At 45.7% G+C, this 23,715-nt stretch overlaps 1 protein-coding gene across 3 annotated transcripts in view; it reads right to left on the reverse strand.

The window, feature by feature from the left end:
* The window catches only part of ORC1 (origin recognition complex subunit 1), a 48,817-nt gene that overhangs the window by 24,860 nt on the left and 242 nt on the right, over window positions 1–23,715 (reverse strand). The window contains exons 1-8 of one of the 3 annotated variants that reach the window (XM_068238973.1): window positions 23,630–23,649; window positions 17,010–17,130; window positions 13,412–13,536; window positions 12,219–12,397; window positions 7,787–8,162; window positions 5,558–5,819; window positions 5,364–5,471; window positions 1,626–1,721 (exon numbers count right to left, since the gene is read on the reverse strand). In XM_068238973.1, the coding sequence (XP_068095074.1) occupies window positions 1,626–1,721; window positions 5,364–5,471; window positions 5,558–5,819; window positions 7,787–8,162; window positions 12,219–12,397; window positions 13,412–13,536; window positions 17,010–17,107 (1,244 nt within the window). In that variant the 5' untranslated portion in view covers window positions 17,108–17,130; window positions 23,630–23,649. Of the gene's footprint in view, window positions 1–1,625; window positions 1,722–5,363; window positions 5,472–5,557; window positions 5,820–7,786; window positions 8,163–10,549; window positions 10,794–12,218; window positions 12,398–13,411; window positions 13,537–17,009; window positions 17,131–23,629; window positions 23,650–23,715 lie in introns of those variants that run through there. The other 2 variants (XM_068238972.1, XM_068238974.1) reach the window with 2 other exon arrangements.

Consider the following 23,715-nt stretch of genomic DNA (forward strand, 5'->3'; position numbering starts at 1 on the left):
GCAACACGTACAAAAATACGCGTTGCCGCATTCCGCACGCGTAGATATGCGGCAACGCGTATTTTTGTACGCGTTGCGGTCCGCAATAGCGCTAATTGCATTGATGAATGCGTCCAATAATACGCATGGCGGCCGGCGACTGGTGAGTCGTCAAAAACGAAACTAAGTGACAGCGGGGGACCAGAGGATTCCAGAGCGGCGCCGAGGGCACAGGACTGCTGCAGGGGGCTGGTAATAGCCGCAGGTAAGTAAAACTCTTTACCCCCCCGTTCAGTTAAGGTTCCCTTTAACACTATTTTCACATTGCACGGACTTGGTCATTCTGTTATGTTATTGTTGTGTGTGATAATTTTTTTTTTTACTCGGTATACAACCTGTGAGAACTCAGGTTGTTGCGCTTTAGTGTGGGTTCACACTGATTATCTCAGGTATTCCTGTTGTGTGCTTGGACATACCCCCCATATTTTACCTGATTGAAATCAGGCTGATGCACTTTAGTGATCGGTTACACTGTTGATTTATTTATATTGGCCCCATGTATGGTCTATTTATTCACCTATATTATTTATTGCACTATCATGCACTTTATGTCCATTTCATGGTTTGCATTGTTACTTGAATTAGTGTAATTGAGGGCATTATTGATTTATTTAATTGTTTAGAATACTAAACATTTTTTATATATATATAAACATAAATTTTGGGATCTTTTGTGAGGACATTGTGATTCATATACATATTTTCTACATTGACAATTATGTACACCGTTGACTTCACCTTCTGGTGAATTTTAATTGTTTTTAGATAATTTGATTGCTATGTACCAATAAAGATTTGCATTTTTGAATATACTCCTGAGTGGCTTGGTGCTGTTTGAATTGGGTACTTTTTCTTTAGCTCTATGTTCAATTTGGTTGCTCAATTAGCACATCCCACTCTTATTATTCAAGTCATTATTTATTGATGGTGCTTGTCCATATGCAGGTGTTAAAATAATTTTTGATGCTTTCTGGATCGGAGAGAGATCTGTCTCTTCAACAATCGGCTGCCAGAATCGGTAGACGTGTGGACACCTTTAGAGTCAGCGTTAAAGTAGATCCGAGATGAAAAACTAACTATGACCAGAAACTTGTCTATGTATCTTATCCAAAGTTTATACAGCAAATCTAGCTGCAAACAGCTTCAACAGTATATGATTATTTCTTCCTGTGATACGAGAGCAGCCATGTTCTGTTTGGCACATTACACACAGGCAAGCTGATCCGCATCTCCAGCCCTCAGCCTGTGAAAACTTCACTCCCCTCTCCTCCTCCCCTCTGCCTCTGAAATCTCTGGCTAGTAACCTCCTCCTGCCCAGAATGAGCTCCCATAAGCCCTTGCTACATGGGTCTGAGAGTGCCAAGGCAATGGAAAAACTGTGGGCGAGGCTTGTTTAGTTTATAGGGAATTAGAGTATTAAAACAAAAAAACAAACAAGCATTGGGCTTGAGGAATGCCCTATAAACTATATGAAATGAACAAAATTATGCAATGAGTAAAAGTATCTCTCGAATCCACTTTAAATGGACTGACCCTCTAAACTCATGGTCAGCATAGTGTAGGACTACGAACGAAAGGATAATTACTTAATCTGTTTGCGAATAAGACTGGCAGAAATCTGAGCAGATCTCCTCAGGGAACGAGGCGTCTGTGGCTCCCCGTCATTCTGTTCCTCAAACCGCCTGAAAGAAAACAGAGAGAGAAATAAGAAAGGAAGAAGCTTCAGGCATTTCCGGGGGAGAAACTCAGCAGGGAAGTCTTCCAGCCTGGCCGGTTTTCTCACATGTACATGATTGGATGTGTGCAGCTTATCCTGCCACACTCCTGAGGGGGTATGAGAACGTTATCTCAAAATCCTAACACTACAGACAGGTCAGGTGACTTATGCCCGACATCCCTGGGAACAATTCTATAGCAAGTACATTTAAAGGGAGCCCGAGGTGAGAGACATACAGAGGCTGCCATATGTATTTCCTTTTAAACAATATCAGTTGCCTGGCTATCCTGCTGATCTCTATGGCTGCAGCAGTGTCTGAATCACACACCTGGAACAAGCATGCAGCTAATCCAGTCTGACTTCAGTCACCTGATCTGCTGCATGCTTGTTCAGGGTCTGTGGCTAAAAGTATTAGAGGCAGAGGATCAGCAGGACAGACAGTTAATCTGTATCATTAAAAAAGAAATAAATAGGTCAGCCTATATCCTTCACTTCCGATGTGCTTTAAAACCAGTAAAATAAAAAAAAAAAAAAAAAAAAAAAAAAGTGTAAAAAAAATTTGGCAAGAAAAAAAAAACAAAAAAAAACAAAAAGAAATGGTCATTCGCATGCCAAAAAGTGGTGGTCCTGTCACTGGCATAGGACATGAATGCCTGTGTGAAAACAGACTATTATAAAGTATTATATTGATAACTCTTACAGGGATATGGAGGCTGCCATACTTTCCTTATAAACTATTCCAGCTGCCCTGCGGTTCAGCTGATGTTTTTGGCTGCAGTAGTGTCTGCATCACACATCTGAAACAAGCATGCAGCTTGCAAGTGGAGTCTGACTAGAATAAGTCAGACTTCAGTCAGAATCACCTGATCTGCATGCTTGTTCAGGGTATATGGCTAAAAGTGTTAAGATGCACAGGACCAGACCAGCAGAGCAGCCAGGCAATGTGCATGGTTTAAGGCTTCTTGCACACAGGGACGTTACAGGCGCACGTTAGTGCAGCCTGTAACGCTCCCCCAACGCACAGCAATGTAACACAAGTGGGCTGTTCACACTGCCCAAGTTGCGTTACATTGTAACGCAGCAAAGTGCTGCACACTGTGCGTTCTACGTGGCTAAGCCGCGTTAGACTGTTTGCACATGCTCAGTAATGTTGGGGAGGAGGGGAGAGCGGCCGGGCACATGGCTAATTAATATTCACTGCACTCAGTGACGTGCAGTGTTTACTTCCTGGAGCGGCCGCTCTGTGCGGCGATTGGCCGGGCGGGACCACTTGATGCCGCATGCGTCCAAGAGTACGCATCACGGATGCCTGAGTGAGCTCACTCCGACGTCCACATCGAAGAGCACCAGGCCTTGCGTTAGGGGCACGTTATGTGCCCTATAACGTCCCCCAAACGCAACGTCCTGGTGTGTAACTAGCCTAAAAGGAACTAAATGTGTCAGCCTCTATATCCTCAGTTCAGTTGTCCTATACATGTAAACATGCAAATAGGAAGTACGTTTCTTCCGGAGTAAAATGAGTCATAAATGACATTGGCCTCAATTCACTAAGCTTATCTCCTGTCTTTAATAACTCTTCTAGAGTTGTTACCATGGTAATAAGGCATGTAGTATTCAGGAAACATTTTACCTCAGGCAAGCCTAAAGTTAACTCTTCTGTCTTTAAGTTAACTCTCCAATCCTTAAAATAACTCCAGAGTTAAAGACAGGCGTGTGAAAATAACTACAGAGGAGGTAAATTAACCACAGAGGAGGTAAATTAACTACAACGGAGGTAAAATAACTACAGAGGAGGTAACTTAAGGAATGAAGAGATAAGATTACTCTCTCACTGTGTGGAGGTAAGTTTTCTCTTGCCTTATGTCCAGCATGATCTTAGTGAATTGAGGCATTTTTCTCCTATGTTGCTGTCACTTACAGTAGGTAGTAGAAATCTGATAGAACCGACAGGTTTTGGACTAGCTCGTGTCCTCATGGGGGATTCTCAGGGTTTTGTTTAATTCAAAAAGCTCTTAGTGACTGGCAGTTGCTCTGTCCAACTGCTAAACATATGTGCAGCGAGCAGGGAAGCTGGCCAGCAACATTATATAAATCCTTTTCAGGGAATGTCTATATAAAGAATAAAAGCCTTGCTGCAAATCCCCCATGAACAGATGGACTAGTCCTAAAACTGTCGGTTCTGTCAGATTTTTACTACCTACTGTAAGTGATCGTAGAAATCTGACAGAAGTGACATGTTTTAGACTAGTCCATCTCTTCATAGGGGATTCTCAGCAAGGCTTTTATTCTTTATAAAGATAATACCTAAAAAGGATTTAAACAATGATGCTGCCCAGCCTCCCTACTCCCTACACAGTTTTTTAGCAGCTGGACAGAGTAACTGCCATTCACTAAGTGTTTTTGAAAATAAAATAAATCCCTGAGAATCCCCTATGAAGAGATGGACTAGTCCAAAACCTGTCACTTCTGTCAGATTTCTACTACCTACTGTAAGTGACAGCAACATAAGAGAAAAGTCATTTATGGCTCATTTTTCTCTGGAAAAAAAACGTACTTCTTATTTGTCTATGTTTACATGCATTTTACATTTTGCAATTTTTCGCAGTCGTAGCAGGGAGAGCCATATTATACCAGGGGGAAAAAAAAAACATACACAAGTAGATGCAGACTTGTTCTACTTGAATAACAGATGTATTGTACTGTCCATGTTTTGATTTCAGTGAATTTTATACAGTAAATAAAGAAGAAACTGTTCCAGGCATTGTCCATCTTTACTGCCTCTGATTGAAGGAATTGTAATTGCCTCCCTTACTCCTCTGCCTAAAATGGTGTATGCAGAACTGCACTGTCATATCTAGTTTGCTTTATAAAGACATATGAGCATAGCATGGATCGTATTTCAGCAGAAGGGTGAGGTGTATTTCCCTGCTCATTTCACACTGCTTCAGCCAATCAGTGAGGAGCAGGAATGTGGGAGGGGTAATGCACCAGACTAGAACTAGGCTGACTGAGATAAGATTCATTACAGCAGACACATTTATGATTATATTGTAATGCAGGGTCAGGATGTAGACTACATAATAAACAAAGAGCAGTGGGTAAATGGAATTTAATTTTGTGGCTGACAATCCGGCTTTAAAGCGGAACTCCAGTGAAAATAATGTAATAAAAAGTGCTTCATTTTTAGAATAATTATGTCTAAATGATTTCGTCTGAGTTTGCCCATTATAAAATCTTTCCTCTCCCTGATTTACATTCTGACATTTATCACATGGTGACATTTTTACTTCTGGCAGGTGATGTTACTGGAAGGAGATACTGCTTGTTTTTTTGGCACTTTTTTAGCTGTTATTTCCCACAATGCAACAAGGCTCCCACGGGGTGATGTCATTACCTCAGTGCTGTGAGGCACTGACATCACACTGTGGGAGGGGTTTCACCACAATATCAGCCATACAGACCCCCCTGATGATCCATTTGAGAAAAGCAATAGATTTCTCCTAGGAAAGGGGGTATCCGCTACTGATTGAGATGAAGTTCAATTCTTGGTTACAGTTTCTCTTTAAGTGCCGTAGTTCTAGAAATAGTAAACATTTTCTGCTGGTACCTTGAGCTTCTCTTTGGCGTTGAGTTTTGTTTTTGAGGCGTTTTGGACTTCGATGGGGTTATTACTTCACTTTTCTTAAAAGACTTAGTTTCGTTATTTGGACCAACACTAAGAAGAAAAGGCACAGAACGGTAATCAGACATTAAGCAATCAGTGCCAGCGATATACAGTGTGCTCGGCATGCCTTTACTTACGGGGTTTTGGCAGATTTTTGCTCCTCAGTGGAAGTCCGTCTTACAGGCGTCATTCTGAAGCGGAGCTTGGTGAGGTCGTCGCTGGAGTTCAGAGGGACGAAGCTGGAGAACAGGTCATCGGTGAGAGGCTTTTTGGGAGGAGAGTCAGAGAGACCAGAGAAGGCCACCCTGCGCTTCAGAGCGGCCGGTTCCTGAGATTTCGGGTCATCCTCCAGAGGAGAGTCTCTCGCTTTATCCTCACTGTGCCGAGATTTACCTGGGCCTGAATAAAGAAGAGGATTTATAGCAGGGTCATCAGGCTGAGGTTTATTAGCCTGGGCACAACACGCTCATGCTTTACCTGCAGCACAGTATTTGATATGAACACCTCAATCTGTTTTTGTTTTTTTTTGTAAAAATAATGCAATTAAGTACACTAGAGGTATTATGAATCTACAAAAAGGTCTGTATTTCACCAAATCAAGCTACACAAACATTCCCCTACACCACTGATCTGCAAACTTCGCTCTACAGCTGTTAAGTTACTACAAGTTCCACAATGCATTGCAGGAGTCTGACAGCCACAGTCATGGTTCATAAAGGCAAATGCATTGTGGGACTTCTAGTTCCTTAACCACTTGCCGACCAAGTGATTTCCCATTGATCTGTGCTGGGTGGGCTCTTCAGCCCCCAGCACAGATCGTATTGCAGGCAGGGCGATCAGACTCCCCCCCCCCCCCTTTTTCCCCACTAGGGGGATGTCCTGCTGGGGGGGTCTGATCGACGACGACGCCGCTCACGTGTGCCTAGCGGGGGCTCCTCAAAGCCCCCCTCCGCAGCGCTATTCCCCCCTCCCTCTCCTTCCCTCCCTCTCCCTGGCTCTGTGGGCGGTACACGATGGCGATACGTCCTGTACCGCCTAGCCGGTGATCGCCGATCTCCTTTACGGCGCTGCTGCATTGCCGTACAGAGTAAACACCTGGGATTTCTTCCCCGCGTGTTTACATTTCGCCTGCGAGTCGCGATCGGAGGCTCGCAGGCAGTTCACAGAGAAACCCTCCGTGAACTGACATGGAGCGCCCGTTTCCATGGAAACCTGCAGACAACCAGTTTACGCCGATCGGCGTTAGCTGGTTGTCAAGAGGTTAACAGCTGGAGGGCCAAGTTTGCGGATAACTGCACTACACCCTCTACATCAGCGCTGGGCACACTATGACCCACGTGTGCTGTAAATCCCCCCCCCCTCCCTGCAGAGTTGCAAGTGGGTAATAACACTCACCTGATCACCACTTACAGCGTTACGTCTCCATGGCCACAGGGCCTCACGTGACACCAACAGGACATGCCATTCGTCTTACATGCAGGCAGCCAGCGGCCATGGGGACGTGATGCTGGAAGCAGCGAACGAGTGAGTGTTAAAGTGGACCTGAACTCTTGCACAGGACAAAAGAAAATCCTAGAGAAATGCACCCTGTATGCATTTAGAGCCTTTAGCCTGTCTAATTCCCCCTCATCTGTGACTAATCACAACTGTAATTTGATCTCTCAGCGGTGTCTGCAGGCTGCCTCTATAGAGCAGCTAATTTGTAAACACAGGATGTTAACAACATGTCTGCTTCCATGAAAGCAGGAAGTAGACAGGAAGTAGGATTTCTATCAGCTGTAACAAATAAATGTTTCTCTTTAAAAGTTATTGTGCTGTTGTGTATCTTTAAGAGCAGAGAGGAAGTTCTGAGTTCAGGTCCACTAAAAAAAACAAAACCAAAACTTGATAACACATGGTAACACTGGGCTGACATTTCAGTACAAGGCCAGTGAGGGCCAGTGCACAACAAGAGAGGTTCTGAACATTTTTAAAAAAGCTTGCGCTTTCAAAAGCGCTTGGCTAATATATTGCACTGGGATGGATCGCACCAAAACGATTTTTTTCCCAAATGCAAGCTCGGGTCCTGCAGCATTTTTGCTGATTTCTGAGATCATTCGGCCTCAATGTTAAGTATGGGAAAGTGGAAAATCGCTCTGAAAAGCGCTAGATCACAGCGATTCTCCAAGCGTTTTTGTTACAGAAGCTGTTCAGCTCCAGTTCTACTGTAACAAAAAAAACGCTACTAAAATCCATAGGCATGATTAGAAAATCACTAGGCACAGGCCTAGAATCGCCTAGGAAAAAAAATCACTTCAAAAAGCACTACGAGTTTGTGATTACAATAGCGCTTTTTGGTGTGCACTGGCTTTGAGTGAAGGACGTACTGTTAAGCTGCAGTTTCTTCCTGGCGCTGGGCGTGGTGGTCCCGCTGGGCAGTCTCGGCTCCCGCCTCTCCTTGGAATGGGAACTCTTGGAAGCTGAATGTCGGGATTCTATTTCCGCCTCGCTCCTCTGAGCCTTGGTGGCGCTACGAGTCATCAGTCCTCTCTCCGCCACGTCTCCCTCCAGGGGGTACAGGGTGGGCATCGGCAGGGATTTACTGAGCAGAGAGACGTTGCTTATGACATGTCCTGCTTGCAGCGGGCTGAGGATGGATGTCAGTGGCTTGAAGGTCTTCCCATCCCAAGACAGCTTCACGTACAAAACATTCCCAGACTTATTCTGCGGTGGGAAAGGCTCGTCCATCTTCAGCTGGGTTATCTGAAAAATAATAGATCACCAATGTTACCATAGATAAACGGTTTCTAATTGGATCAGCACTGCCTAAAATATTTTTAATTTTATCTTCTTAAAATGCATGGGAAAAGTAGGTATTTTCAAAAAAAAAAATCAAAATCAAATGACATGGCTGGCTAGAACGCCTTTGATATGTCATATCGAATGCTTCATAAACCATGCAGTTATATTTCAATTGCTGAGTTGCAGGGTACTCATTCACAGAGAGAGTTACATTTTTCCAACACAGAAGTCAATTAACCTTTCTAGCAATAACTCACTGAGTAGAGGTAAAATTAGCAAGATCGCAAATTAGTAAAATTAGGAAAGTTTTTGTCAAAGGACTCTTCCTGGCCGTATAAGCAACCCCTGCCAAGTTAAAGGATACCCAAAGTTGAGTTAAATGATGAGATAGACATGGGTATGTACAGTGCCTAGCACACAAATAACTATGCTGTGTTCCTTTTTGTCTTTCTCTGCCTGAAAGAGTTAAATATCAGGTATGTAAGTGGCTGACTCAATCCTGACTCAGACAGGAAGTGACTACAGTGTGACCCTCACTGATAAGAAATTCCAACTATAAAACACTTTCCTAGCAGAAAATGGCTTCTGAGAACAAGTAAGAGGTAAAAGAGGGGAATTTCTGATCAGTGAAGGTCACACTGTAGTCACTTCCTGTCTGAGTCAGGACTGAGTCAGCCACTTACATACCTGATATTTAACTCTTTCATGCAGAGAAAGAAAAAAAGGAACACAGCATAGTTATCTGTGTGCTTCATTTTTCCTGGACAAAATGGTCAAAAAATCTGGACACCACAAGTTTTGGGCGGACAGGGGGCGGATTTAGGGGCGGAGTCAGTAGCGGGCTTTTTAGGGAACTTCTTGTGAATTTCTGGAGGAAAGACACATAGCTGAAGCAAGGGATTATTGCATAAGGCTCATGCAAAACATCCCTCTTGAACTGGGAAGAATTGTTTCCCCATAAAAGAAAGGCTATGACTATGGTAGGATTAGAGTGTGAGCACCTCTGAGGACAGTCAGTGACATGACTATGTACTCTGTAATGTGCTGCAGGAGATGTCAGTGTTATATAAATACATAATAATAATATGGTACAACATTAGACTATGACTATGGTAGGATTAGATTGTAAGCTCCTCTGAGGACAGTCAGTGACATGACTATGTACTCTGTAAAGTGCTGCAGGAGATGTCAGTGCTATATAAATACATAATAATAATATGGTAGGACATTAGACTATGACTATGGTAGGATTAGATTGTGAGCTCCTCTGAGGACAGTCAGTGACATTACTATGTACTCTAAAGTGCTGCAGAAAACAACAGTGCAAAAGCCCAGGTATACAAAGTTCCAGATAGGAGTCGGCACACCATCTGTTTACTCCCGGGTGCCTGACAAAGTGGCAAAGGCCATGCCACATCAGTACAAATGTTCAAAGGATTGTCAGCACACACGATCTTAATAGCACATACTTTATTGTGCCAGTCTCCACAAAGTGGTCCAACAATTGTTTCGGGGCCACGCAGGGTCCCCCTTTATCAAGGCATGGGGTTACCACATGCCTTGATAAAGGGGGACCCTGCATGGCCCCGAAACAATTGTTGGACCACTTTGTGGAGACTGGCACAATAAAGTATGTGCTATTAAGATCGGTGTGCTGACAATCCTTTGAACAAAAGCCCAGGTAGGTAAAAGCCAGCTAAGGTTTTCATCCCCTTCTGGGACTTCCTTTAAAGTGTACCTGAGACAGGAAAAAAAATATATATACACACCTGGGGCTTCCTCCAGCCCCCTCCAGGCTGATCACCCCCTCGCTGTCCTCTGCCACATGGATCACCCTCAATTGTCCCCCGGAAAGTCCTCTTGTCAGAACAGGTGCAGTCCGGCTTTCCATGTGCAGAATGCCCCAGACTGGAGGCTCTCCGGGGGCTATTTCAGACAATCCAAGGTGGCGGGGACAGCAAGGGAGCAATCAGCCTGGAGGGGACTAGAGGAAGCTACAAATATTATATATATATATATATATATATATATATATATATATATATATATATATATATATATATATATATATATATAATTTTTTAAATCCAATCTTAGGTTTAAAATAAGCCACCAGCAAACAAGAAAGTGCTTACTCAATTGCCAAGCCAGCAATTCAGAGTAGCAAACACAGGGTTAATGACTGCATTCACGTAAAATCCACAAGCAGGCTGTGCTGTGAGTCAAAATGTTAAAAGCAGCTGCACGATTATTTGTGCTTCACAAGAACAAGATAAGGATCAAAGTTAGAAGGGAATGGGATGATAACAAATCACTCTGCTACAGCCTAATAGCTTTTCCCCTCTCACCATTCTCTGTAATCCTGAAGCCTGACGTACTGCATGGTTTGTCCTCACTGCAGGCAGGGTCTGTCTGAGCCTGAGGGTCGTGAGCACTTGAGCAGGAAGGTGCTGGTATTCTCTCTCAACGGTGGTAGCAATATTCATCCTCACCAGGCACATATCTATCTTTGAAAACCGCGGGCTGCGTAGCCGGTTCCACCCCCCACAGTGACATGTGCACTGACTGTTGACTCTCCCGCCCACTCACCGGTGATTGGGCTGCACTCTTCCCAGGAAGTGTTGTGTGTTCCTTGCCAAGTTGCCAGGCAACTGCAGTCCTGTAGCCGAATCCTCACATGTGACTGCAGTGCCTGGAGAGAAAAAGAGTCCCTGGCGGCTGGCGGAGGAACACACCCTGCAAAACTTCATCGGCACGCCTGCAAAATGAAATATCCGATGCGGCCAGCTTCTCCTGTTGCCCGACCTGACAGTAGCGCCGTCACGATTGCTCTTTGGACGGACGCCCAACAGAAAGTACGGACAGGAACGGACAGGTGTTTTTGGGGGGCATTTGTACGGACTGTCCGTATTTATACGGACGCTTGGCAACCCAGGACAGGAAGTGACTACAGTGTGACCCTCACGGATAAAAAATTCCAACTATAAAACACTTTCCTAGCAGAAAATGGCTTCTAAGAGCAGGAAAGAGATAAAAAGGGAAATTTCTTATCAGTGAGGATCACACTGTAGTCACTTCCTGTCGGAGTCAGGAGCTCCTCCCCTTCAGTCTCCCCTTCAGTCGCTCCTCCCATTCAGTCTCTGAGCGGCGATCGCCGCTCGGGAGACTGTTAGATGGTGAAACCGCCATCCTTGTTCTAAGTACAGCACTGCAATCAACAGCAGCGCTGTACTGGGGACAGCCGTGTGACAAGGCTGTCCTGGGACACTAAAGAGCGATCGGCTCTCATAGGCAGAAGCCTATGACAGCTGATCGCCAGGATTGGCTGGCTGGGGGGAGGGAGGGGTTTGAAAGAAACAAAACAAAAAAACAAACAGTAAAAAATATTCACAAAATAATGACACAAATCTTTATTAAAAAACAAACACTAGGGGGGCGATCAGACCCCACCAACAGAGAGCTCTGTTGGTGGGGAGAAAAGGGGGAGGGAATCACAAGTGTGCTGTGTTGTGCAGCCCTGCAGGGAGGCCTTAAAGCTGCAGTGGTCTATTATGAACAAAATAGCCTGGTCTTTAGGGGGGGTTTAGCACTGTGGTCCTGAAGTGGTTAAACTAGTGTTTTCCTTTGCTTTAAAAAGAAATAGGTCAGCCTCCATATCCTTCTCACTTCAGATGTGTTTTAAAAAATTAAAATGCTAATATATATGGACGGTTAATGAAATGCAAATAGTTTTGAGTGGATTAACAGTACCAGTTGCCTGGCAGTCCTGTTCATCTGCATGAAGAGGAGCGCGGCCAAGTAACATATCTGACAAGCTCTTGTTGAATGGGGGGTGGGGGTGACCGCAAGCAGCAATGGTGGGGGCCAGGAGGACAAGGGAAGCCTCTGTAGGCTTCCCTCTTCTTAGGGAAGTATCTTTTTAATACCGCCTCAGGTGCACTTTAATGACATGAAAGACATCATAAAACTGCCGACACAATAAACCACGTACAGCATATGCTTTCCATCAGTACGCACCTGCACAGTTCCAATAATGGTCTCTGCGTCAATCTCATTATCACACATACTGATCTCGTACAGAAAGATCTCCAGGGGGTGGGGCTCCCTGCCAAGTAGCTTCCTCTTCCTGACGGGTACCTCGTCGTAGCGTAGAAACCACTTCACAGTGGCTCGCTTGCTGCCATTCTTTTCTGCACCTGAAATTCAAAATGTGCAGGAGTAAAAACAGTGGGAGCGCAGATTTACCCGAAGTGATGAACGGTAAACTGGAGCTAAACAGAGCAGACACCCCCATCAAAGATTCTGATTGGTCGCTCTGAGTAAAGCTTCATAGACACTTTAGGTTAAGCTCAGCTGAGACGGCCACTAAAGACCTCCTCCGACGAGACTCTTGTGTGTGTGTGTGTGTACAGCGGGTCCCGACCGTCCCCAAGGCACTGGCGAGAGATCCAGCATGCCACATCATTTCGCCCGAACGTTGGTCAGCTGTATTGTTCTCTCTCCTTATTGTCCCTCCGCCTCCCTCCATAGTAACAATGTGTTACTAGCCTGGAAGCTAGTGAGGAGTCTGTACAGCATCTGCTCCAGTCACCCAAGAGACTGATTCCACACAGTATAATTTATGCATCAAAAACACATTCCTCTGCGTCTCCCTTGAGATACGTGTGTCAGCACGGTGGTGTAGTGGTTAGTGCTCTCGCCTTGTAGCACTGGGTCCCTGGTTCTGCAGAGTTTGTATGTTGTTTCGTGGGATTCCTCTGGGCACTCGTTTTCTTCCACATTCCAAAAACATACAGATAAGTTAGTTGGCTTTACCCTAAATTAGCCCTAGACTACGATACATACACTACACGATACATGCATAGACATATGACTATAGTAGGTAGGATTAGATTGTGAGCCCCTCTGAGGGACGGTTAGTGACAAGACAATATACTCTGTACATCGCTGCGGAAGAGGTCAGTCCTATATAAATATTTAATATAAATAATAATGATACATTATGTGCGTTTTACATGCGTTTTTGAAAACTCTGCAGCAAGTTGTGCGTTTTCAAAAACACAATGTAAAAGGCACATGTATGCATCTTTACATGCAGCCCACAGATTCAGCGGCAAACACACTAGCGTTCCTGCCTACTGTATTCCTACCCTCAAAAAAAACTTTAATAAAAGAAGAAAAATGCACACAATTCAGTTTATTTTTCTTACCATCATCGTAAAGTTCTTTAAGCAATGCCACAAATGGTCTTTCTTCATCCTCGCTCTCAATCAGAACGAAATCTCCGACTTTGATTGTGACTTCTTCAGCACCAGCTGATTTTACAACAAGTCCCCTAAAACATATAGTCAAATTTAGACCATCACACTACCAAGTAAAATGCAATGAAAGAGTTATTCCGGCCAAAATAAACTATTCACATACTGCCAGGAGAACATTCACAGTGGTCTTCCCACTTTGCACATTTTTGGATGCGGCAAAACACATTGTAATTACAAAGGAAAGATGCAAACATTGGCCTCAATTCACTAAGCTTATCTCCTGTCTTTAATAACGTTTCTAGAGTTATCACCATGGTGATAAGGCATGTAGTATTCAGGCACCATTTTACCTCAGGCAAACCTAAAGTTAACTATTCTGTCTTTAAAGAGAGCCAGAGGTGGGATTTAATTATGTTAGTGGGGCACAGAGGCTGGTTGTGCACACTAACCCCAGCCTCTGTTGCCCCATGGTGTGCCTCCAGGACACCCCTGTGCGCCGCTATCCCCTCCGCAGTGCTAGCGACACACAGCGTGTCGCCAGCACAATGTTTACCTATGCGCTGTCAGTCAGCGCCGCTCCCCCGCGTCACTTCCCTCCAATCAGCGGGAGGGAAGGGACACGGGCGGGTAGCGCCGATACGGAGGAGGCGGGGGAGCGGCGATGACAGACAACGCATAGGTAAACATTGTGCTGGCGACACGCTGTGTGTCGCTAGCACTGCGGAGGGGATAGCGGCGCGCAGGGGGGTCCTGGAGGCACACCATGGGGCAACAGAGGCTGGTGTTAAGGTGCCCATACACTCGTCAGATTGGCAGCAGATAGATAAGAAATGCATCTGATGATCTATCTGATGCGTTTTTAGGACATTTTTTACCAGGATAGAATTCCAATAGATTTCAGTTTGAAATCTATTGAAATTCGATCTGATGGCATTTTTTTGCCATCAGAGTTCCATTAAGGCCAATGCAAACTGATAAGCAATCTCATCAGATCGACCTAAATTTTCCACCCTGCAAGTTCGATAGAAATCCATCGAAATCGATCGAAATCGGCCGTCGATCGGTCGATTGGCCAACCAATTTGCAATCGATTGATCGATCGATCGGGATCGATCGGTCGGCCAGAAAATCGGCTGAGTGTATGGGCTGCTTTAGTGTGCACAACCAGCCTCTGTGCCCCACTAACATAATTAAATCCCACCTCGGGTTCGCTTTAAGTTAACTCTTCAATCCTTAAAATAACTCCAGAGTTAAAGACAGACTGTTTATTAACTGCGTGTGAAAATAACTAGAGGAGGTAAATTAACTACAGAGGAGGTAAATTAACTACAGGAGAGGTAAATTAACTACAGGAGAGGTAAATTAACTACAGGAGAGGTAAATTAACTACAGGAGAGGTAAATTAACTACAGGAGAGGTAAATTAACTACAGGAGAGGTAAATTAACTACAGGAGAGGTAAATTAACTACAGGAGAGGTAAATTAACTACAGAGGAGGTAACATAAGGAATGAAGAGATAAGATAACTCTCTCACTGTGTGGTGTTAAGTTTTCTCTTGCCTTATCTCCTGCATGATCTTAGTGAATTGAGGCCAATTTGTATGCTAAAGAAGGCAGAAGTGCATTTCGCTGGACTGGGATTTTTGTCATGTGTGGCAAAACGCGCATGACTCAGATAAGTGTGCTCCCCACCTAAATCATCCCTCCTCTTTGGGAGTCAGGCACGCAAACAATCCTAAATAGGGAATGGTTAACCACTTCAGTACCAGCAGTGACTAGCCCCTTAAAGGAAACCTAAACTGAGAAGGATATACATTTTTCCTTTTAAAATAATACCAGTTGCCTGACTCTCCTCCTGATCCTGTGTGTCTAATACTTTTAGCCAAAGCCCCTCAACAAGCATGCAGATCAGGTTCTCTGACTGAAGTCAGACTGAATTAGCTGCATGCTTGTTTCAGCTGTGTGATTCAGACACTACTGCAGCCAAAGAGATCAGCAGGACTGACAAGAAACTGGTATTGTTTAAAAGGAAACATCCATATATCCCTCTCAGTTAAGGCTCCCTTTAATGACCATAGACTGCTGGTACACAAAACAGGGCTCACCGACGTCACGGTGCACAGACCAGTTGCTGCAGCCCACTCGCTCTACCACCATGACAGCAAAGCTCCGTGAGCCAGTCTGGAGCCAATGTGATTGGCTCGCAGTGATCACAGGGTCAGGAGCTAATGAAATCGGCTTCTGATCAGCTCACAGGGCTCTGCTGTCATAGCGACGACAGGGCGAGTGGGATGCAGCAGCATGATCAGTGGTAGCGTGCGGCGGGCTCATTGAAATCTATGCCCTGGCAGGGATAACTGGTCCCAAACAGGGCGCAGATTTCAATTAGCCTGGTCTGAAGTGGTTAATGAGAGGATATCCTTTTTTAAATTGAATAAACTAGGAATTATTATCTCAGCAATCTATCCTAACCAATCACTCATTCACAAAGAATGGTTATTTCAGCTTGCACACAACTGTATGAAGGGGTTTGCCCTAAAAGCGGACCCAAACCAAACTTTTTTTTATTTAAAATATTTAGTTGCACCACTCTGACACATACAAAGATAAATGAACACTTCTCCTTCAAGCCTATGAGCATTTCAGTGCATGCTTTACACCAGGGGTCTCAAACTCAATTTACCTGGGGGGCCGCAGGAGGCAAAGTCAGGATGAGGCTGGGCCGCATAAGGAATTTCACAATTGCAGCGCTTCGCCGCCTCTTCCCGCCCCTCTCACTCTTCCTTCACAGAGAGGGGCGGGGAGAGGCGGCGATTGACGTCAGGAGGGGCAGAGCTGAAGCTGAAAGCTCTGCCCCTTCCAGGAAATCCCGGCAGATTGCCCCCCGGGCGATTTGGGGGCTCTGCAGCCCTCGTTTAGCGGCGGGGATGCGGCGGATTACTTGGGAGCACTGAAGCGAACTATAAGGAAGCTTTTGCCGGCGAGGGCCACAAAATATTGCATCAAGGGCCGCAAATGGCCCGCGAGTTTGAGACCCCTGCTTTACACCCTTCTCTTATCATAACTAGGGTTATACAGATGGCAGCCATTATTTCTGAGCTTAGGAGGAGGTTTTAGATCATGGGTGTGTTTGTCATTAGCTACCCTCCCTCACAGGGGTTGTCGTCTATGTGAAATCTCACACAAGCTGAGATCACCTCCCCGTTGACATCATCAGTAGCAGCCTATGTTTTGTTTTTTTATCTCCTCCACCAGCCTGCCAGATTCTGTCCCGGCAATATGAAAGGAAGGGAGGGTTCCTCCAATAAATGTAAAATATTTTATATTTGTCATCATGCAGCTGAAAAAAGGCTGCTATTTATTATTATAAGTTAGAAAATAGATTTTATTTCTGAAATCTTGTATTTTTAATTTGGATCCACTTTACTCAGTGCGAGGCATGGATTGTACGATTCTGCATGTGGTGAGGCATGGTGTACTTGCATACATTATGATGAGCCAGAAGCAGCATGGCTGTATGTCGAGGACTAATCGATGTAATATTTACCCATAATGCACGTGTAACACCTTCCTGTCCTTTATCTCCGGCCTCCCGTTCCAGCTGTACACGCGGCGGCGCCTCACTCTTGTAAAGTACTTTGTCATGACTTCTGTGCCGAGACGCAACGCTATTAGAGAACAGAATGTTAGTGAAGCCCATTTACAAGGACAGATCCAACAAATTTCACCAAACAACTTAGTAATCAGAACGCATAAAGGTGAAATGAGGAGTCTTCAGCTGAAAACAAACAAAAGTACAGAATTTAGCAGAATTCAGAGAAGTTAGCTATTCAGGCTCAGTCAGAGACATACATACGAAATCGGCGCTGGTAGACTTAGGCGCAGGATACAGCAGGTATACGGCTGATCCTGCTTCTGCACAAGTCCGGGCCATGTTAATTACTATTCCCCCTCCAGGCCGCCATGGATGGTGGGGAATTATATAATTCCGCTTCCAGGGATTGTTGGAGGCCAAATTATTGTGTTTTTTAAAGGACAACTGTATTGAGAAGTTCTGGAGGCTGCCATATTTACTTCCTTGTAAGTAATACTAGTTGCCTGGCCATCCTGCTGATCCTCTGTCTCTAATACATTTAGCCTTAGCCCCTGAACAAGCATGCAGCAGATTAGGTGTTTGACATTTTTGTCAGATCTGACAAGATTAGCGGCATGCTTGTTTCTGGTATGATTCAGACACTGTTGCAGCCAAATAGATCAGCAGGGCTGCCAGGCAACTGGTATTATTTAGAAGCAAATAAATATGGCAGCCTCCATCTAACTCTCACTACAGTTGTCCTTTAAAGGGGAACTGAAGAGAGAGGTATATGGAGGCTGTCATGTTTATTTCCTTTTAATCAATACCAGTTACCTAGCGGCCCTGCTGGTCTATTTCTCTGCAGTAGTATCTGATTAAAACCAGAAACAAGCATGCAGCTAGTCTTGTCAGATCAGACTTACAAGTCTGAACCACTGAAACACCTGATCTGCTGCATGCTTGTTCAGGGGCTATGGCTAATAGTATTAGAGGCAGAGGATCAGCAGGGCTGCCAGGCAACTGGTATTGTCTAAAAGGAAATAAACATGACAGCCTCCATATACCTATCTCTTCAGTTCCCCTTTAAGCAACTTAGCTCAGTCTTCTGACGGCGCCGAAGTTACTCACTGAGCCCCGCTATAGACCGATTCCCATTATAGTATATGGTGGCGCCGGCTGCGCCCAAATCTAGCAGCGCTGAAAAGCACTGCTCCACAGTGAGAGGGGTTGCTGCAGCTGTTTAGATTATATCATATCCACTGTTTAGGTGGCCATACTCAGGCGACTTGGCAGCCGATTGACCATCTGATTGGTTTATTATAAGCGAATCAGATACAAATCAATGCTGCCAAGTGCATGGCCAAACCGACAATGCGACCAATTTTGCTTTGAAATCGATTGCATTAATTGCTCGCACATGCTGCAAGATGTAGGGCCGGCTTGCTGGACCGGGTGCGCGGCAGTAATGGTATGTGATATCGGGACGAGCGAGGAAACCCCGGCGCTGTCCCCCCAATGTTAAATGTTCCCCCCGGTGACCAGTGCAAGTGATACATTACCTGTCCACGGCCTCCGCTTGTCCTCTGCTGGCTCTGGGCGCACTCCACTCTCCATACACACGCCCCACGTGGTTGCCTAGTAAGGACATGCCTGTGACGTCAGACGTCATGCACGCGGCCACGCTACTAGGCAACCATGTGGTGCACGTGTATAGAGAATGGAGGTGTCCCAGAGCCAGCGGAGGAAAACCGGAGGCCGCGGACAGGTAATGTATCACTTGCACTGGTCACCAGGGGGGACATTTAACATTAGGGGGATAGAATCGGCTCGCCGAGGCAACCGGATGCGATGTCACATGGCCGAATCCTGATCAATTTCGGCATGAAACTGATTAGGGATCGGCCTGTGGTGTATGGGCAGCCGACGGATCTCTCTCCAATCAGATTCCATCAGAGAGATTTGTCTCTTGGTCGAATCTGCCCATCATCACTAGATGTATGGCCATCTTTAGGCTCTGTTCCCACTTGAGCAGGAGAATGTACATTTTTTTTGTCTGTTCTTTACTTCATAGTGAACGGTTTCTATTTTATAAATAGGAGCCATTGGCACTTGTCACGCTGCAGTGGATCCTCGGGATCGGAAGCAGTAAGCAGACCGCACTTCTGCTCAGTCTACAAGAATCCCGGGCAGGCGGGTGCATTCCCCTGTATAGCATATGGGGGAGCGCTACAGCCCCGCTGGCTGCATGTGGTCCGGCACAAATGGAAACACGGCTGGAAACACAGCCATATGCTAGGTACACACCATACAATTTTCTGTTAGATAGATCAGGGCTTTTCAACCTGTGGTACGCGTACCACCAGTGGTACTTTGCTGTTGCCCAGGTAGTACACTCCAAGTTTGCTACTTAATTGCCCACCTGCTGCTTGTTCTGGTCCCATTCTGTCTTCCCCTCACTTGCTCCTCACTGTGCTGCCCTGCGACATACTACAGACCTCAGATCAGCAGTGAAGAGACAGCCAGGTGAACAGTGCACAGTGATGGCAGGTATACTTCAAATACAGGAAGTGACATCACAGCGGCTGGGTTGCCACTGATTTGAGGTCTGAACTATGCTGCAGGACAGCACAGTGAGGAGCGATCGAGAGGTAGCTGAACTTTGTGGTGGGTCACTGCCCAGCTCTCTGGTGGTGGGAGGGGACTACCAAAATTGAAGTAGGGAAGAGAAGGAGGAACTGGAAAGGCTACCTATATTAGGCAATCTACCTACAGAGGCTAGCAATCCAATTTTAATCCTTTTCCCCACTAATGCATCCCTGCTATTCCCCTCCCATATGTCCCCCTTATCTTAAAGTGTACCTTTAAGAAAAAAGTGCCCCGGGAGGTACTTACCTCAGGAGGGGGTTCCCCCTTCCTTTTCAGTATAGGGAATCCAGTGCTGGGACCCCCAGCGTGAGCGTTTGCGCAATAGCTGCTCTCCGCTCGGGCTCTGGCCGAAACAGCCAAGCCTGATTGGGTCAGATCTACTGCACAGGCACACTGGTGGTACTTGACATTTTTCAGGCAATAAAAGTGGTACAATTAGTGAAAAGATTGAAAAGCCCTGAGATAGATGGTTCGATAGATAATTTCCGTCATGTCTGATCGTTTTTCAGGTCGATTTCTCATAGAAGTGAATGAAAATCGATAAAAGATAAGGGAATCGAGGGAAAAATCAACCGTAAAAATGCACTGTGTGTACCTAGCGTAAGGGTGGAAGGCACAGGTTGAAATCGTTGATAAGATTGTGAACTAGAGCGCAGACTGTCATGCAGAAAGTGGGCAGTGCCTGGGCTGACGACCAGCTATTTCACAAGCGATTTATCAGACACCGACTAATCGATAAGTTTATAGTCAGGTGAAAGGAATGCGTGGCGTGCTGCATTACTGGGTTATAATTCTCCCTTCTACCTCCGGATATCCCTTCAAGGGGGAGTGGTGGGACTGGATCCGAGATAAACTTTTACTCATTCAATATTTGGTTTCCTTTCATATAGGTTTATAGGGCATTCCTCAAGCCAAATACTTTTTTTGTTTTGTTTTAATATTCTAATTCCCTATAAACTACACAAGTCTCGCCCACAGTCTCTCCAGTGCCTTGGCACTCTGCGAGCCATGTAACAAGGGCTTATGGGAGCTCAGTCTGGGCAGGAGGTGTTACTAGCCAGAGATTTCAGAGCCAGAGGGGAGGAGGAGAGTATTCCTGAAAAGATCAGCAGGACAGCCAGGTAATCTGCATTCTTTCAAATGCAATTTTTCAGCCTCTGTATCCCTCTAACTTCAGGTGTACTTTAGTATTGGTGCTAGTCTACTTTAGGGGACCCAGCAGGAAACCTCATGTAAATTCTATTATCATGATTGGGTGGACGGCATCCTGTCGAACTGCTAGGATTCAGATAGATTGTAGTGAACTATGCCCACACTATTTGGCCAATCACAACGCTTTGTGCTGTAAGAGGGCGCTGTGATGACAGGAGCGCAGGCATGGTGTTCTTGCGGCCACCAAGATATCACAAGTGCGCAGGCGCGGCAGCCGTTGCACTGAACTACTTCCCGGTCGGTTTTCTATGTAACTGGAGGTGATCAGGGCAGAAAAACCGCAGTCCGCATCCCTGATGCTTTAGGCTGGTTTCACAGTGGGACGTTACAGGCGCACGTTAGAGCAGCCTGTAACGCACCCCACCGCACAGCAATTAAAAATCAATGGGCTGTTCACAGTGCCCACGTTGCGTTACAGTGTAACGCTGCGCCATAATATAACGTACTGCATGCAGTACATTGTAAGCGGCAGAGCCACGTTAGACTGTTTGCACATGCTCAGTAACGTTGGGGAGGAGCGGAGAGCGGCCAGGCACATGGCTAATTAATATTTACTGCACTCAGTGACGTGCAGCGTTTACTTCCTGGAGCGGCCGCTCTGTGCGGCGATTGGCCGGCGGGACCACGTGATGCCGCATGCGTCCAAGAGTGCGCATCACGGACGCCAGAGTGAGCTGCACAACGCGGCTCACTGACGTCCAAAGCAGAGAGCACCAGGCGTTGCGTTAGGGGCACGTTGTGCGACCATAACATCCCCTAAAATGCAACGTCCTGGTGTGAAACCAGCCTTAGAGCAGGGGGTCAGGAACCTTATTGGCTGAGAGAGCCACAAACGCCACATATTTTAAAATGTAATTCGGTGAGAGCCATACAATATGTTTCAAACTAAATACAGAGCAGGCAGCCTTTTCGGCCAAAGTGCGGGGAACTCATCCTACAAAATAACTGGATCTGACAGGATCCAGGGCGGGACAGTTGGAACGGCCGTTTGTTTTGAGAAAAGCGCAAGTAAGTTAGTAGAGCACGCTACAGCAACAGAATATTTTGGCGCTTTAAAAACAAATCAATAATAATAATAAGCTACGCTGCTTGAGCAGCGCAGCTTAGTGAGCCAATCCCTACTGATGTGTCTGTGAGCCAGATGCAGCCATTAAAAGAGCCGACTCTGGCTCCCGAGCTATAGCTTCCCTACCCATGATTTAGACACAAAAGTAGGTACAAACTTTTATTAAGACCTCTTGAAATGCTTTAAGATCGCACACCTTAATAGATTTGTTGGGTGCTGGAACCAATGGTAAATCCAGTAGTAAGTAGAAGATTCCACACACCGTTGTAAGGACCAATACATTTTTTATATATTTATTGTATTTATAAAGCGCCAACATATTACGCAGCACTGAACATTAGTTTAGGTTACAGACAATATTTAAGGGTGACTTACAGCAATATGACAATACATGAATACAAGAAAAACCAGATCACACAGCACAGTATGAGTACAAGGTAATGCTTAGTCACTGGATGGGAGCATGGAGATTAGGCAAGTTAGGTTCACTCAGATGCATAGCATGGGGGCACAGTAATGGTGGTGCATGATCAGGTAGGACACAAAAGGAGGAGGATCCTGCTCAAAAGGCTTACAATCTATCCCTTACAATCTGTCCCATAATGCACATGCAATCCTTTTCCAACGTATGGGGATCAGGCAGGACAACATCTCCCAGCATGCCCTGCCACTAGAATTATACAAGAGATGATAGAGAGGGACTCCACTGGTAGCCGAGTTGCATGGCTGCTGGCAAACAGGATCACATCTGAGGGCACGTACGAGAGGAATCGGCGCTGGAGACTTGGGCGCAGGACACAGCCGGTATATGGCTGATCCTGCTGCCGCACAAGTCCGGGCCGTGTTAATTACTATTCCCCCTCCAGGCTGCCATGGATAGCGGGCGCTTTTTGTAGCAATTTGCAGTAGATTACCAGCATGTGCCTAGCAATTTTATATTTATGCTTAGCAATAGTGAAGTGCTTGCGCTCATCGATTTTGTAGTTCGTGGCAAAATTGGAAGTACAACTGACCACTTTGACCTGGAAGTGAAAAGCTTTTGGCCTTAAAAATCGCCTTGTTCAGCGATTTTTAAAGCGATTTAATGGTTTCCATTGAGATATAATAAGCTCCGGTGTAAACTATCCCACACAAACACATTAGCCGAGTGCTTGGTGTGCACTAGCCCTCAGGTGTGAGCAGAGCATGCTAAGGCAAAAGGGAATGCTAGAAGATGTAACTTGGATTACCCCATCGTGGCCTCAGTGACAAGTCATGCTGGGATTTTTAGTTCATAATGTATACTACACAGGTTATAATCCCCCACAAACGTCTCCAGTATCAATGGCAGGCATGCTGAGACTTGTAGTTCTCTATCCTCCACACACAGGTATGGGGTCCCCATCCTCCTCCTGTATCTCAGGGGCAGGCATGCTGGGACTTGTGGTTCTCTGTATTCCACACACAGGTATGGGGTCCCCCATCATCATCATCATCATCCTCCTGTATCTCAGGGGCAGGCATGCTGGGACTTGTGGTTCTCTGTATTCCACACACAGGTATGGGGTCCCCCATCATCATCCTGTATCTCAGGGGCAGGCATGCTGGGACTTGTGGTTCTCTGTATTCCACACACAGGTATGGGGTCCCCCATCATCATCCTGTATCTCAGGAGCAGGGATGACAGAACCTGTATTCTATATCCTAGTCCCAGGACATGCTGAAAGTTGTAGTGCCCCGCGGTCCGGGCAGGCAGTCACCCCCAACCATCAGCAG

Source organism: Hyperolius riggenbachi, chromosome 6 (genome assembly GCF_040937935.1).
Source record: "Hyperolius riggenbachi isolate aHypRig1 chromosome 6, aHypRig1.pri, whole genome shotgun sequence".
NCBI classification, from domain to species: Eukaryota; Metazoa; Chordata; class Amphibia; order Anura; family Hyperoliidae; genus Hyperolius; species Hyperolius riggenbachi.